Source organism: Bolinopsis microptera, chromosome 7 (genome assembly GCF_026151205.1).
Source record: "Bolinopsis microptera isolate Bmic1 chromosome 7, MBARI_Bmic_1.0, whole genome shotgun sequence".
Taxonomy (NCBI): Eukaryota; Metazoa; Ctenophora; class Tentaculata; order Lobata; family Bolinopsidae; genus Bolinopsis; species Bolinopsis microptera.
Genome location: NC_087078.1, coordinates 11655326 through 11671062, shown reverse-complemented (window position 1 = coordinate 11671062; position 15737 = coordinate 11655326). Strand labels below are relative to the sequence as shown.

The 15737-nt window shown below is 41.6% G+C and overlaps 1 protein-coding gene across 1 annotated transcript in view; it reads right to left on the bottom strand.

Moving 5' to 3' along the window:
• Positions 1-15737, bottom strand: part of LOC134818697 (mucin-3B-like) — a gene marked incomplete at its 5' end in the record, with an annotated part of 79541 nt that overhangs the window by 847 nt on the left and 62957 nt on the right. The window contains 17 exons of the mRNA XM_063828336.1: positions 102-162; positions 465-569; positions 720-794; positions 1115-1266; positions 1453-1587; positions 2265-2445; positions 2622-2743; positions 5296-5437; positions 5693-5798; positions 6113-6186; positions 6401-6514; positions 6635-6814; positions 7066-7247; positions 7647-7771; positions 13921-14010; positions 14909-15049; positions 15628-15693. Of these exons, the coding sequence (XP_063684406.1) occupies positions 102-162; positions 465-569; positions 720-794; positions 1115-1266; positions 1453-1587; positions 2265-2445; positions 2622-2743; positions 5296-5437; positions 5693-5798; positions 6113-6186; positions 6401-6514; positions 6635-6814; positions 7066-7247; positions 7647-7771; positions 13921-14010; positions 14909-15049; positions 15628-15693 (2051 nt within the window). The remainder of the gene's footprint in view (positions 1-101; positions 163-464; positions 570-719; positions 795-1114; positions 1267-1452; positions 1588-2264; positions 2446-2621; positions 2744-5295; positions 5438-5692; positions 5799-6112; positions 6187-6400; positions 6515-6634; positions 6815-7065; positions 7248-7646; positions 7772-13920; positions 14011-14908; positions 15050-15627; positions 15694-15737) is intronic.

Sequence of the window (15737 nt, the reverse complement as noted above, 5' to 3'; positions counted from 1 at the left end):
CCCCCGTAATCAACCATAAGCATTTGAAACCCCCCCCCCCTCGGCTGATTACGTAATATGTGAACGATTACGTAATATGTGAACTTAATATGTGAACTTACCATTATGGTTTTCACCGCATACAGTGCACATGCACTTGGTAATATACTCGTACGGGTACACCTGCAATAAAATAAGTAATAGTAAGGACGTTTTCAAATTTCACTTCGTAGAACGCATGTCCAACGCTAGTCGACGCTTGTATATGAAATTTCAACGGGGGAATCGTATATAAGATTAATTTGAGTCACCTCGACAAAAGTTACTCACGCAATTGTAATTTTTTACAGAGAAGGAAGATAATTTCGTTTCTGAGTTTGTTTTTCATTTCAAAAAGCACCTTTTGTGCACTTTTTACAGAAATGAAGTATGCGCCTTTCCATGAAAGACCAATGAAAAATGGATTACAAAATATAAAAACTAACCTTTGCTGTAATTTCTCCTTCGCCATTCATATTATAACATCCCCATTCAACGTTCACAGTTGCGGTTATGGCTTGGCAGCAACTACATGACGTTATAATAGTTCCCTGGGATAAAATGTTACTAAACAAAAGGTCTTATTCCTGTGCATACTGACCGGTGTATTTAGGGGAAAAACAAACAATTTTTAAGTTTTGTACGAGAATCTGTTGGTTGGTTTAAAAAAGAAAAAATGCTGATTGAGTTGTTAAACTGACGTTTAAGTGTCTTGCTTGTCGTTTTAAGCATCTTCCAGCTGTGTCCTGACAGTAGCGGGTCGTGTACGGCAGATTCTGTGGGATTTAACACAATTCAGTCAAAAAACAATAATGTAATATTTCATCTCAATCTCTACTTGAACCAGTGGTGAAAAACGTTTGAATTACTTTATTAATTAATTATTGATTAATCTTAAATTTGATCCTTCGAACAGCTGTTGAGCAATGAAACGCAAACATAATCTTAGCAAAATGAATATATTTCTTTTATCTTCAGCATTTAATCAGTCACATAATCTCAAATTATTTGTTATATAGTAGTGTTGAAAGTATTAAAACTCATTGATTAATTACATTTTAATCACTCCAACAAAATGTATTTAATCAATACTTACAGTGACACACGTTGAGTTGTCAATTATCTGTACAATATGTTTATCCAAGGGATGCTTTAACATTTGACATTTCTTGTTAGGTTTCCCAAGTGTCCAAATAGAGGTAGAAGTATGTGGACTAGTGGTGTACCAAGGTATCTTGGTACTTGAACCTTTAGACGGAGGAGAATAAATTCGGGGGAAAAAAAAGATACAAAAGTCAGAATTTTACAAAGGTGTTTGGTGATTTAGGTAGCATCCACCTGATTAACAGCATCTAATAATAGCTCATCTTTCAACAAGCAATATAAGCAGTACTGATTCTAAAAACTGAAAGTTGTTTAATAGAGTGAACATACTAGGTGTTTCAGTAGCTGAAGTCTCTGCAGGCAAGCAAATTACGATTTTTGGCTGAGTTCCAACTGGTCCAGTTTCCTTATCGTAGAACGAGAACAGGGCGTGGCCTCCTGGGGCTTCATCTGTCAGCATTATGCCTGGACAAACATTAAATCATTATAACTGAATAGAGAAATCACGGAATATACAGGAGGAGAGGGCGGGGCGGGGGATGTAAAATGACAAAGTTATCAAGCAATTTGTTTGATGGAGCAAAATTGATGGAGTAATCAATTATCACTAATCATGTGCTAGCTTGCTACGAGACCGTGGTTTTAGTATCAACTCTACAATCTACATGGTTCTAGTATCAACCCAATCACCTGATCACACGTAATGAATAAACTTGTTATGCTTCATATCTCGGTCATCTGAGAAGCTAGAACTCCAACTTTTCAGGACAAATGTAATTTGAATGGCAGAACACAATCCAATACAATTTGGCTTGATCCGATTATTCAATTTATCAAATAAATGCGAAAATGAACCTTCATTCGGAAAAACATTAACATGGATATTCTTTGATTCGATATATTCCTCGAATGAGTGGTAATAGCAAGTCATACCAGACAAAATTAACTCAATCAGACACTCACTGACTGAGCTATTTAGGACAACGTATGTGCACTGAAATTTCTATCTTTTTTTTCAATCCTTACGACCTTGGAGTAATGAATTTAAAACTTGTCCATATACAAGAATGACAACAGTCTCTGGGCAACTTAATGGCAACTATTAATTGAAAATAAAGAGTAGTCCCCCGGACCACACATACCGTAGTTATTCTCCCCCTTGAGTAACCAGTTCATCATCATAGTCTGTACACCCAGCTGGATACGTGTATTCGGGAGCCGGTCCGACACAGTGGAGAAGGCAACATCTTCAGCGTTCTGTTTTCGTTCAGCCTCCGATAAAGAGCTCCAGTCGGCTGTGGTCTCGTTCCATTTTGTTTTTAACTGAGAATTGTTTCCTACGTTGGATTTTGATTGAGAAAATTCTTCGTACTGCGAGAAAAGTCGAAATGATTATGCCGTGGTATGTTGGTTTCAGTTAAACTCTGCAAAAATTCAAAAATTTAAAGCCGCCTTCAATTTACAAACTTCCATTTCATCTGTAAAATTGTAAAACTAACCTGGTGTATAGAAATAGCTCTATCGCTGTCCACACCAAATGTGCTGCGTTCGGAGTCAGATATCACCATCTCCAACCAGGAATTTTTCGGGAAATTGTCATGTCCTTTTCGTATCACGTGGTCTGTGAGGAAAAGATACTTAACTATTCGCGATAATTCGTCACGTCATCACAAAAATAACTTGATTCAAAAGTTTATTATTGGTCAAGTTAAAAACATGATCACGTCCATAAAATATCATCCCAAGCAGGGGCTTGCATCAAAAATTTGGCACTGAGTCAAAAATTTGGCACTGAGGTAGCTGGATTTAAAAGTTCTTCAATAAGCCACTGTAACTGTGTTGAGTTTGACTAATAATAGACCCGCACCACTCTTCAACATGTATTCGTTTTATAGCGTGCTATTATCGTGTGTATATTACGATATCACTCAAGTCACGTGGCTGTTTTGCATTTTAGATCGTCACATTAATTGCTTATGATAGTCTTTATTATTCAATAACGAAACACTGAAATTCAGTGAAAACTTAGAACTTCAGCCAAGTTTTATGCTCAACAAGCATCCTCCCCGGCCCCGCTTGTGAAAGTAAATTGAATAGCTATTGCTAGCAATCATCAATAAACAATCTATTGATGGAGAGATCTACTTGAGATTTTTAAATACGGTTCGCGTTTCTCTTTTGCTTGAAAACTTTGTATGTTTTGTTGATGAGATCGTGGAAAGACGACGTGAGTGCAGGGTTGAGGGATTTATTAAAATCGGGAGAAGAATCAGACTTTGTTTTGACCTGCACTGATGGCGACCTCAGATGTCACCGGGTGATTCTGTTGGCATCAGGCGGAACTCTGAGCTCTAAAGTTAGAGACAGACTGGCTGATAATGTAAGCAGACTGGATATAACAAAGTTGGAGGTATCGTGTGAGACGGGCAGAGAGATACTGGTTGCAGTTTATGGGGGAGTTAGCAGTGGGCTTATAACTGAGGATAACATCACATATTTCGTGCACTTTGCTGTTCACTTCGATCTGAAGTGGTTGATGACAGAGGTTTTGGAGGTATTTGGGGCGGTTTTAACACCTGAAAATGTGCTGAAACTGCTAAAACATCATGAAATATCTGGTTCCGCACACATGACACGTATTGCTAACGAATATTGTACAAAGAACTTTGCTCAGATTATTGAGAAAGCAGACTTCGTGTCAAGTTCATTAGATGGAATTGTGATGTTAGGCAAAATAGCAGCCTCTGAGCAAAAATTTGATTGCTACAAACTGTTCAAGAAAATAGTAGGTTGGATTTTATCGAAGGATGAAAATCTCAGATCCTCAGCCTCCGTCCTGTCTGTCATACCATTGAGTAAAGTACCAAAAGGTAAACTCCAGACAGAAGTTTACGACTTGATTTTTAACCAGCTGATCATAGGAAAGGGTGATGTGATTCCCCAACAGGACAAAGTGCTGCTCTCAACTCTTTACCAAGAAGCAGTGAAAACGGACAACAGTACAGCTGTCCGGCATGAAGCCCCTCAAGACAAAAACGGCTTGTTAGAAACCAGGACTGAGAAGAGTGAAAACAAATCAAACGGCTCCGAGAAGGGGGAGAGACCGACAAAACAGAACATTCCAGATCAGATCATAGAGAAAGTAGAGACAGACAGTGGACCTCACACCACAGGACACAGACAGCAAATAAAACGGAGGAGTATAACATCGTACATAGCAGGCAGGGAGTGGAGTAACATGGAGGTAACGGAGGTACAGGCTATCGTGGAGCAAGAGGACCTGGCTGATACAGAGTTCTTGGTAGTGGAGGGGATCTTAGTTTGGATAGCAGCTGACTCTTACAGGAAACAGCATTGTGAACACCTCCTCAGATCCTGCAGATTCTCATCTCTCTGTCCCGTGTACATGAGAGCTGTTCTAACCACCTTCATCACGGAGAAGATGGTAGGATCCGGAAGATTAACCAACAACATCTTCCGCTCGCCATCCTCACCACGCCCAGGATCCGCAATAGGTCGTCTGGCAGGGGTCTGTGATGACATCCCTTTGTCAGCGCAGCGGTTACAGCTAGGTGATCACCGTCTCCAGGTGAAATGCAGCTGTGGAGGGAGAGGAGAAGCAGTGCTGTCAGTCTGTAGAGACCTCCCTACAGCTACTGTTAAAGAGTTAAGGTGTAGGAACTGTGGGGTAGCACAAATAATACACACTGCCTGTGCCTCTACTCTTACTCCTGATATCTTTCCGAGTATGCACCTGCTGCTGTTTAACCATCTAGCCAGAATTATGTCAAGTATGGACGATATCAGGATTTACATTTTCAAGTGATCGGGCTTAGGTTTACCGTTTTGATGGATGAGGATTTACGTTTTCGAATGGTCAGGATATAATTTTTTAATGATCAGGGTTTACATTTCTAAGTGATCAAAGTCCGCATTTGGGAATGGTCAGATTTTAATTTTAAGTGATATTGGTTTACATTTTGAAGACATATGATTAGAAGTTAAGATAAAGTATTATTGTTAATGTTTCTCTTCATATTCAAGAGATGACACGAATTGTTTACCTTGGTGTACATATACATTATACGCGCAAGATTTAATGCATCACTAATCTACTAAAACTTATTTCTAACCAGAGCATCTGAAATTCTATCATAAACTAAGATCCCTTACCAATATCAAACTGCTCCAAGTCCACGTAAACAACAGTTCTGTACTTCTTCCCCTGTCCATCCTCACCAACACTAAGTCCTGTTCCGTCAACATTCCCCTCTCCTTCCACAAGTACTGTATCCATGGTTACTGGTAATATGTGCTGAGGGGATATAAATGTTAATTAGGCTCGATTTTGATAACATAATTTGGGTTATATGTATCAAGCGGTTATCAGAAATGTGTTTCCAGGGATAAAGTATTGAAATTAATAATACATACTAATAATATGACTTGTATTTAATAAAATATTTAATAATTATTATAGGAATTATATCTCAATAACCATTAGGTCCTTAAAGCCTAAATGAACAACCAAATAGTTTAGAACAAAACACGTAAGTGTGATATATTGTACCTGTACATCGTCCCCAGAACAGACTTTAAGAGTTGTCTTTTTGTAGCAAACTTCAATCCTGGGAGTACGGTCCTCTGCAGTAGTGATATTCTCGTAATTGTAGTACCTGATGTGATAGTGGGACGTTTACTTACTTAATGTTAATTTTAAGTTATTATTATAAGTTTAACTGGTAACTTAAAATTACCACTGACAACTTGTGGTTGCTATTGGTAACTTAAAGTTATAACTGGCAACTGGCAACTGGCAACTGTACACCACGCGCTAATTCCTTTGTTCGACGATTTTACGTAACTCCACAAATTGTACGGCACAGTAATTGGTTGTAAGTAGCACGTCAAGTAGAATGTGAAACTTCAAATTGTCAGGTAAAACTTGTCACAGCTCTAATTACTGGAACAGTTTAATTTGATAACTAACCTGATAGGTTTACCATCCGTCTGCTCCGAAACTCCACCCTGGTACTTGTTAACCAGAGCTACTCCGAGATTAGTCTGGGGTTCAAACGTTACGTTACAGTAGAAGAGTGACGAATTTCACCTAACTTAATCTTAAACTATCAAAAACTAAAAACAATGCTATAGATATTAAAATAAGGAACAGTTGCTATCATTCGGCGAAGATTTCAGCTACTTTTCAACACAAAATAATGCGTTAAGTTGTTCAGGCGCGCTCAAGATTAAACAGAGAGCGGAACCCATTTCATACCTTGTAGTGGTCTCTACCCCGTAGGTTGAACCAATATCTCATAGTCTCCAGGAACTTGGTGGTCACCAGCTGATCCTCGTCTGGCTCATTCCGGAGTCGCGGGAACTTGTCACCCTTTGAGAGGGAGGGTTAAAACTGATTAGTAGGACTTTTATAGGTTCAGTTAATTTGTATAAATACTTGTTGATGAGAAATAACAGCGTGATTATGATCCATCACAAACATGTAACATACCTGTTCTTCTTCAGTCAACAGTATGTTAGCAGAAGAAGTAAGTTGCCCCAAATTGCTATCTATCCTGTTCCAAGGAACAAGTACCGGACGGACCAAGGTGGTCTGGCGTCTCCACTGACCCAGGTACCCGGACACATCCATAAGGTTCATGTGTATGACAGAGTCGTATATCACTATGTCCTGTAATCAGCGGCCAAGGTTATTTCACTTTTATGGGTTATAGCGGAGCAATATGAAGGGTTTTTGAAATTTGATTTTAAAAGTGCTGGCAGGCGCGATCAGGTATTGATAAATTCTAAATATACAACATACATACATGCACTATCTAAAATTTTTAAAAACATTAGTGTTATTTTATTTGCTACATTTATCACCATAAAATTAGACTTTCAACATAAAACTAGACTTTTATAAGAACAACGACTGATCACCTCATTTTCAGCAATATCGAGATCCATGAGTTCAAACTTCAAAACGGACATCTTCAAGCCAGCTCCCAAACCCTTGCCAGTTACCAAAAACTTTCCTTGGCCTCGGTCAGAATCATACGGGCTCTCCATAACCACTCGACCACCAATCCTACTCTCTAATTTTATAACTTTTCTCTCGCCACCTGACAAATTATTAGTCAAAATCTGAGGTATCTATAAACTGAGTGGCTGTGATCTCAGATGCAACTAAATATGGGTTGTTAGATAAAAGATTAGAGATACCGGCTTAAGAATAGTCCGCAACACGCTTAGGGTTAACAAAATTAATTTTTTTAAACTCGGAAAGTTTATAAAACTTCCAGCCTGAAGTTAAAATCATCGTTATTTCGTCTCTAGAATTATAAACAATCGGGTTTATACCGTATAATCTCAACATAATTATTTCATACATAATAATAAATCATTTCATACATAAAAGTAAAATATATTATAAAATTTACATATACACATCCATTACTCATATTAATAAGGTTCAGAAATAATACTTTTGATCTATACTATGTAAAATACATTTGTGATACCTGCAGGCACAACACAGTGTTTTCCAGGGTAAGGCCGAGGGCTGTGAGAAGAAGTAGAGGAAACTGTTGTTGTACTGGATGAGCTTGATGGAGTGGTGGTTGAAGAAGTTGTTGTGCTAGATGAGCTAGAAGGCGTTGTTGTTGAGGATGATGTTGTGCTTGATGAACTGGAAGGTGTTGTTGTACTGGATGAGCTTGATGGAGTGGTGGTTGAAGAAGTTGTTGTGCTAGATGAGCTAGAAGGCGTTGTTGTTGAGGATGATGTTGTGCTTGATGAACTGGAAGGTGTTGTTGTACTGGATGAGCTTGATGGAGTGGTGGTTGAAGAAGTTGTTGTGCTAGATGAGCTAGAAGGCGTTGTTGTTGAGGATGATGTTGTGCTTGATGAACTGGAAGGTGTTGTTGTACTGGATGAGCTTGATGGAGTGGTGGTTGAAGAAGTTGTTGTGCTAGATGAGCTAGAAGGCGTTGTTGTTGAGGATGATGTTGTGCTTGATGAACTGGAAGGTGTTGTTGTACTGGATGAGCTTGATGGAGTGGTGGTTGAAGAAGTTGTTGTGCTAGATGAGCTAGAAGGCGTTGTTGTTGAGGATGATGTTGTGCTTGATGAACTGGAAGGTGTTGTTGTACTGGATGAGCTTGATGGAGTGGTGGTTGAAGAAGTTGTTGTGCTAGATGAGCTAGAAGGCGTTGTTGTTGAGGATGATGTTGTGCTTGATGAACTGGAAGGTGTTGTTGTACTGGATGAGCTTGATGGAGTGGTGGTTGAAGAAGTTGTTGTGCTAGATGAGCTAGAAGGCGTTGTTGTTGAGGATGATGTTGTGCTTGATGAACTGGAAGGTGTTGTTGTACTGGATGAGCTTGATGGAGTGGTGGTTGAAGAAGTTGTTGTGCTAGATGAGCTAGAAGGCGTTGTTGTTGAGGATGATGTTGTGCTTGATGAACTGGAAGGTGTTGTTGTACTGGATGAGCTTGATGGAGTGGTGGTTGAAGAAGTTGTTGTGCTAGATGAGCTAGAAGGCGTTGTTGTTGAGGATGATGTTGTGCTTGATGAACTGGAAGGTGTTGTTGTACTGGATGAGCTTGATGGAGTGGTGGTTGAAGAAGTTGTTGTGCTAGATGAGCTAGAAGGCGTTGTTGTTGAGGATGATGTTGTGCTTGATGAACGGAAGGTGTTGTTGTACTGGATGAGCTTGATGGAGTGGTGGTTGAAGAAGTTGTTGTGCTAGATGAGCTAGAAGGCGTTGTTGTTGAGGATGATGTTGTGCTTGATGAACTGGAAGGTGTTGTTGTACTGGATGAGCTTGATGGAGTGGTGGTTGAAGAAGTTGTTGTGCTAGATGAGCTAGAAGGCGTTGTTGTTGAGGATGATGTTGTGCTTGATGAACTGGAAGGTGTTGTTGTACTGGATGAGCTTGATGGAGTGGTGGTTGAAGAAGTTGTTGTGCTAGATGAGCTAGAAGGCGTTGTTGTTGAGGATGATGTTGTGCTTGATGAACTGGAAGGTGTTGTTGTACTGGATGAGCTTGATGGAGTGGTGGTTGAAGAAGTTGTTGTGCTAGATGAGCTAGAAGGCGTTGTTGTTGAGGATGATGTTGTGCTTGATGAACTGGAAGGTGTTGTTGTACTGGATGAGCTTGATGGAGTGGTGGTTGAAGAAGTTGTTGTGCTAGATGAGCTAGAAGGCGTTGTTGTTGAGGATGATGTTGTGCTTGATGAACTGGAAGGTGTTGTTGTACTGGATGAGCTTGATGGAGTGGTGGTTGAAGAAGTTGTTGTGCTAGATGAGCTAGAAGGCGTTGTTGTTGAGGATGATGTTGTGCTTGATGAACTGGAAGGTGTTGTTGTACTGGATGAGCTTGATGGAGTGGTGGTTGAAGAAGTTGTTGTGCTAGATGAGCTAGAAGGCGTTGTTGTTGAGGATGATGTTGTGCTTGATGAACTGGAAGGTGTTGTTGTACTGGATGAGCTTGATGGAGTGGTGGTTGAAGAAGTTGTTGTGCTAGATGAGCTAGAAGGCGTTGTTGTTGAGGATGATGTTGTGCTTGATGAACTGGAAGGTGTTGTTGTACTGGATGAGCTTGATGGAGTGGTGGTTGAAGAAGTTGTTGTGCTAGATGAGCTAGAAGGCGTTGTTGTTGAGGATGATGTTGTGCTTGATGAACTGGAAGGTGTTGTTGTACTGGATGAGCTTGATGGAGTGGTGGTTGAAGAAGTTGTTGTGCTAGATGAGCTAGAAGGCGTTGTTGTTGAGGATGATGTTGTGCTTGATGAACTGGAAGGTGTTGTTGTACTGGATGAGCTTGATGGAGTGGTGGTTGAAGAAGTTGTTGTGCTAGATGAGCTAGAAGGCGTTGTTGTTGAGGATGATGTTGTGCTTGATGAACTGGAAGGTGTTGTTGTACTGGATGAGCTTGATGGAGTGGTGGTTGAAGAAGTTGTTGTGCTAGATGAGCTAGAAGGCGTTGTTGTTGAGGATGATGTTGTGCTTGATGAACTGGAAGGTGTTGTTGTACTGGATGAGCTTGATGGAGTGGTGGTTGAAGAAGTTGTTGTGCTAGATGAGCTAGAAGGCGTTGTTGTTGAGGATGATGTTGTGCTTGATGAACTGGAAGGTGTTGTTGTACTGGATGAGCTTGATGGAGTGGTGGTTGAAGAAGTTGTTGTGCTAGATGAGCTAGAAGGCGTTGTTGTTGAGGATGATGTTGTGCTTGATGAACTGGAAGGTGTTGTTGTACTGGATGAGCTTGATGGAGTGGTGGTTGAAGAAGTTGTTGTGCTAGATGAGCTAGAAGGCGTTGTTGTTGAGGATGATGTTGTGCTTGATGAACTGGAAGGTGTTGTTGTACTGGATGAGCTTGATGGAGTGGTGGTTGAAGAAGTTGTTGTGCTAGATGAGCTAGAAGGCGTTGTTGTTGAGGATGATGTTGTGCTTGATGAACTGGAAGGTGTTGTTGTACTGGATGAGCTTGATGGAGTGGTGGTTGAAGAAGTTGTTGTGCTAGATGAGCTAGAAGGCGTTGTTGTTGAGGATGATGTTGTGCTTGATGAACTGGAAGGTGTTGTTGTACTGGATGAGCTTGATGGAGTGGTGGTTGAAGAAGTTGTTGTGCTAGATGAGCTAGAAGGCGTTGTTGTTGAGGATGATGTTGTGCTTGATGAACTGGAAGGTGTTGTTGTACTGGATGAGCTTGATGGAGTGGTGGTTGAAGAAGTTGTTGTGCTAGATGAGCTAGAAGGCGTTGTTGTTGAGGATGATGTTGTGCTTGATGAACTGGAAGGTGTTGTTGTACTGGATGAGCTTGATGGAGTGGTGGTTGAAGAAGTTGTTGTGCTAGATGAGCTAGAAGGCGTTGTTGTTGAGGATGATGTTGTGCTTGATGAACTGGAAGGTGTTGTTGTACTGGATGAGCTTGATGGAGTGGTGGTTGAAGAAGTTGTTGTGCTAGATGAGCTAGAAGGCGTTGTTGTTGAGGATGATGTTGTGCTTGATGAACTGGAAGGTGTTGTTGTACTGGATGAGCTTGATGGAGTGGTGGTTGAAGAAGTTGTTGTGCTAGATGAGCTAGAAGGCGTTGTTGTTGAGGATGATGTTGTGCTTGATGAACTGGAAGGTGTTGTTGTACTGGATGAGCTTGATGGAGTGGTGGTTGAAGAAGTTGTTGTGCTAGATGAGCTAGAAGGCGTTGTTGTTGAGGATGATGTTGTGCTTGATGAACTGGAAGGTGTTGTTGTACTGGATGAGCTTGATGGAGTGGTGGTTGAAGAAGTTGTTGTGCTAGATGAGCTAGAAGGCGTTGTTGTTGAGGATGATGTTGTGCTTGATGAACTGGAAGGTGTTGTTGTACTGGATGAGCTTGATGGAGTGGTGGTTGAAGAAGTTGTTGTGCTAGATGAGCTAGAAGGCGTTGTTGTTGAGGATGATGTTGTGCTTGATGAACTGGAAGGTGTTGTTGTACTGGATGAGCTTGATGGAGTGGTGGTTGAAGAAGTTGTTGTGCTAGATGAGCTAGAAGGCGTTGTTGTTGAGGATGATGTTGTGCTTGATGAACTGGAAGGTGTTGTTGTACTGGATGAGCTTGATGGAGTGGTGGTTGAAGAAGTTGTTGTGCTAGATGAGCTAGAAGGCGTTGTTGTTGAGGATGATGTTGTGCTTGATGAACTGGAAGGTGTTGTTGTACTGGATGAGCTTGATGGAGTGGTGGTTGAAGAAGTTGTTGTGCTAGATGAGCTAGAAGGCGTTGTTGTTGAGGATGATGTTGTGCTTGATGAACTGGAAGGTGTTGTTGTACTGGATGAGCTTGATGGAGTGGTGGTTGAAGAAGTTGTTGTGCTAGATGAGCTAGAAGGCGTTGTTGTTGAGGATGATGTTGTGCTTGATGAACTGGAAGGTGTTGTTGTACTGGATGAGCTTGATGGAGTGGTGGTTGAAGAAGTTGTTGTGCTAGATGAGCTAGAAGGCGTTGTTGTTGAGGATGATGTTGTGCTTGATGAACTGGAAGGTGTTGTTGTACTGGATGAGCTTGATGGAGTGGTGGTTGAAGAAGTTGTTGTGCTAGATGAGCTAGAAGGCGTTGTTGTTGAGGATGATGTTGTGCTTGATGAACTGGAAGGTGTTGTTGTACTGGATGAGCTTGATGGAGTGGTGGTTGAAGAAGTTGTTGTGCTAGATGAGCTAGAAGGCGTTGTTGTTGAGGATGATGTTGTGCTTGATGAACTGGAAGGTGTTGTTGTACTGGATGAGCTTGATGGAGTGGTGGTTGAAGAAGTTGTTGTGCTAGATGAGCTAGAAGGCGTTGTTGTTGAGGATGATGTTGTGCTTGATGAACTGGAAGGTGTTGTTGTACTGGATGAGCTTGATGGAGTGGTGGTTGAAGAAGTTGTTGTGCTAGATGAGCTAGAAGGCGTTGTTGTTGAGGATGATGTTGTGCTTGATGAACTGGAAGGTGTTGTTGTACTGGATGAGCTTGATGGAGTGGTGGTTGAAGAAGTTGTTGTGCTAGATGAGCTAGAAGGCGTTGTTGTTGAGGATGATGTTGTGCTTGATGAACTGGAAGGTGTTGTTGTACTGGATGAGCTTGATGGAGTGGTGGTTGAAGAAGTTGTTGTGCTAGATGAGCTAGAAGGCGTTGTTGTTGAGGATGATGTTGTGCTTGATGAACTGGAAGGTGTTGTTGTACTGGATGAGCTTGATGGAGTGGTGGTTGAAGAAGTTGTTGTGCTAGATGAGCTAGAAGGCGTTGTTGTTGAGGATGATGTTGTGCTTGATGAACTGGAAGGTGTTGTTGTACTGGATGAGCTTGATGGAGTGGTGGTTGAAGAAGTTGTTGTGCTAGATGAGCTAGAAGGCGTTGTTGTTGAGGATGATGTTGTGCTTGATGAACTGGAAGGTGTTGTTGTACTGGATGAGCTTGATGGAGTGGTGGTTGAAGAAGTTGTTGTGCTAGATGAGCTAGAAGGCGTTGTTGTTGAGGATGATGTTGTGCTTGATGAACTGGAAGGTGTTGTTGTACTGGATGAGCTTGATGGAGTGGTGGTTGAAGAAGTTGTTGTGCTAGATGAGCTAGAAGGCGTTGTTGTTGAGGATGATGTTGTGCTTGATGAACTGGAAGGTGTTGTTGTACTGGATGAGCTTGATGGAGTGGTGGTTGAAGAAGTTGTTGTGCTAGATGAGCTAGAAGGCGTTGTTGTTGAGGATGATGTTGTGCTTGATGAACTGGAAGGTGTTGTTGTACTGGATGAGCTTGATGGAGTGGTGGTTGAAGAAGTTGTTGTGCTAGATGAGCTAGAAGGCGTTGTTGTTGAGGATGATGTTGTGCTTGATGAACTGGAAGGTGTTGTTGTACTGGATGAGCTTGATGGAGTGGTGGTTGAAGAAGTTGTTGTGCTAGATGAGCTAGAAGGCGTTGTTGTTGAGGATGATGTTGTGCTTGATGAACTGGAAGGTGTTGTTGTACTGGATGAGCTTGATGGAGTGGTGGTTGAAGAAGTTGTTGTGCTAGATGAGCTAGAAGGCGTTGTTGTTGAGGATGATGTTGTGCTTGATGAACTGGAAGGTGTTGTTGTACTGGATGAGCTTGATGGAGTGGTGGTTGAAGAAGTTGTTGTGCTAGATGAGCTAGAAAGCGTTGTTGTGAGGATGATGTTGTGCTTGATGAACTGGAAGGTGTTATTGTAGTGATGAAGCTTGATGGATGTGGAGGTTGAAGAAGTTGTTGTGTAGATGAGCTAGATAGGAGTTCCAATCGTTGCGTGTCGATAGATGTCCGTTTGCATGTCCTCTCGTGTCCTTGGGCTTGATGAACTGGAAGGTGTTGTTGTACTGGATGAGCTTGATGGAGTGGTGGTTGAAGAAGTTGTTGTGCTAGATGAGCTAGAAGGCGTTGTTGTTGAGGATGATGTTGTGCTTGAGGAACTGGAAGGTGTTGTTGTACTGGATGAGCTTGATGGAGTGGTGGTTGAAGAAGTTGTTGTGCTAGTTGAGCTAGAAGGCGTTGTTGTTGAGGATGATGTTTGTGCTTGATGAACTGGAAGAGTGTGTTGTTGTACTGGATGAGCTTGATGGAGTGGTGGTTGAAGAAGTTGTTGTGCTAGATGAGCTAGAAGGCGTTGTTGTTGAGGATGATGTTGTGCTTGATGAACTGGAAGGTGTTGTTGTACTGGATGAGCTTGATGGAGTGGTGGTTGAAGAAGTTGTTGTGCTAGATGAGCTAGAAGGCGTTGTTGTTGAGGATGATGTTGTGCTTGATGAACTGGAAGGTGTTGTTGTACTGGATGAGCTTGATGGAGTGGTGGTTGAAGAAGTTGTTGTGCTAGATGAGCTAGAAGGCGTGTTGTTGAGGATGATGTTGTGCTTGATGAACTGGAAGGTGTTGTTGTACTGGATGAGCTTGATGGAGTGGTGGTTGAAGAAGTTGTTGTGCTAGATGAGCTAGAAGGCGTTGAGATGAGTTTCTTGTGAATGGAAGGGTTTTTTTACGGATGAGCTTGAAATTTGAGTTTGTTGAAGGAAAGGGTTTTGGGTTGGGGGGTGGGGAGAAGTAAAAAAAGGGGAAATGGGGGGGTTGCTTGTTTAGAGATTTTGTGTTTTGGGTGTAAAGGAAAGGGGTTGTTTTCGGATGAGCTGATGGATGTGGTGAAGAAGGTTTTTGCAGAGACAAAGGCGTTTTTGTTGAGGAAGTGTTGTGCTTAGAAATGAAGGTGTTGTTTACTGGGTGAGCTTGAGGGGGGTGGTTTTAAGAAATTTGGGGTTTTGCAGATACAGAAGGCTGTTGTTGAGGAAGTTGTGCTTGGAACGGAATGTTGTTGACGGGCTTGATGGGTGGGGGTTGAAAAAGTTTTGTGCAATGACTAGAAAGGCGTTGTTTTTAGGGAGGTTGGCTTGAGAACTGGAAGGGTTTTGTCTGGATGGCTTGAGGAGTGGTGGGTTTTAAGGTTGTTGTGCTGATGACAGAGGCGTTGTTTTTTGGGATGATGTTGTCTTGAAAACGGAAGGGGTTTGTCTGGAAGACTTTTATGGAGTGGGGTTTTTTGATTGTTTTGTAAAAGCGAAGGCGTTGTTTTTTGGGGAAGTTTGGGTTTGATGAAATGAAGGTTTTGGTTTTTACAAAACTGAAGGGGTTAAAAGGGGCAAATACTAAAGGGGTTTTGGTTTGAGGATGATTTGGCTTGATAAAGGAAATTTTTTTTACTGGATGACTGATTTAGGGTGGGGTTGAAAATTGTTTTCTAGAAGACAGAAGGCGTTTGTTGGGAAGATGTTTTGCTTGAGAACGGAAGGTGTTGTTGACTGGATGACTTTATGGAGTGGGGGGTTGAAGAAGTTTTGGCTGATGAGCAGAAGGCTTTTTTTGTTTTAGATATGTTTGCTTGATGAACTGGAAGGGGGTTTTTTTACTGGAACTTGTGGGGGGGTTTTAAGAATTTTTGGGCTAAATGACTGAAGGCGTTTTTTTGTTGAGGGATGTTTTTGCTTTAGAACCGGGGAAGTTTTTGGGCGGATGAGCTTGATGGAGTGGTGGTTGAAGAAGTTGTTGTGCTAGATGAGCTAGAAGGCGTTGTTGTTGAGGATGATGTTGTGCTTGATGAACT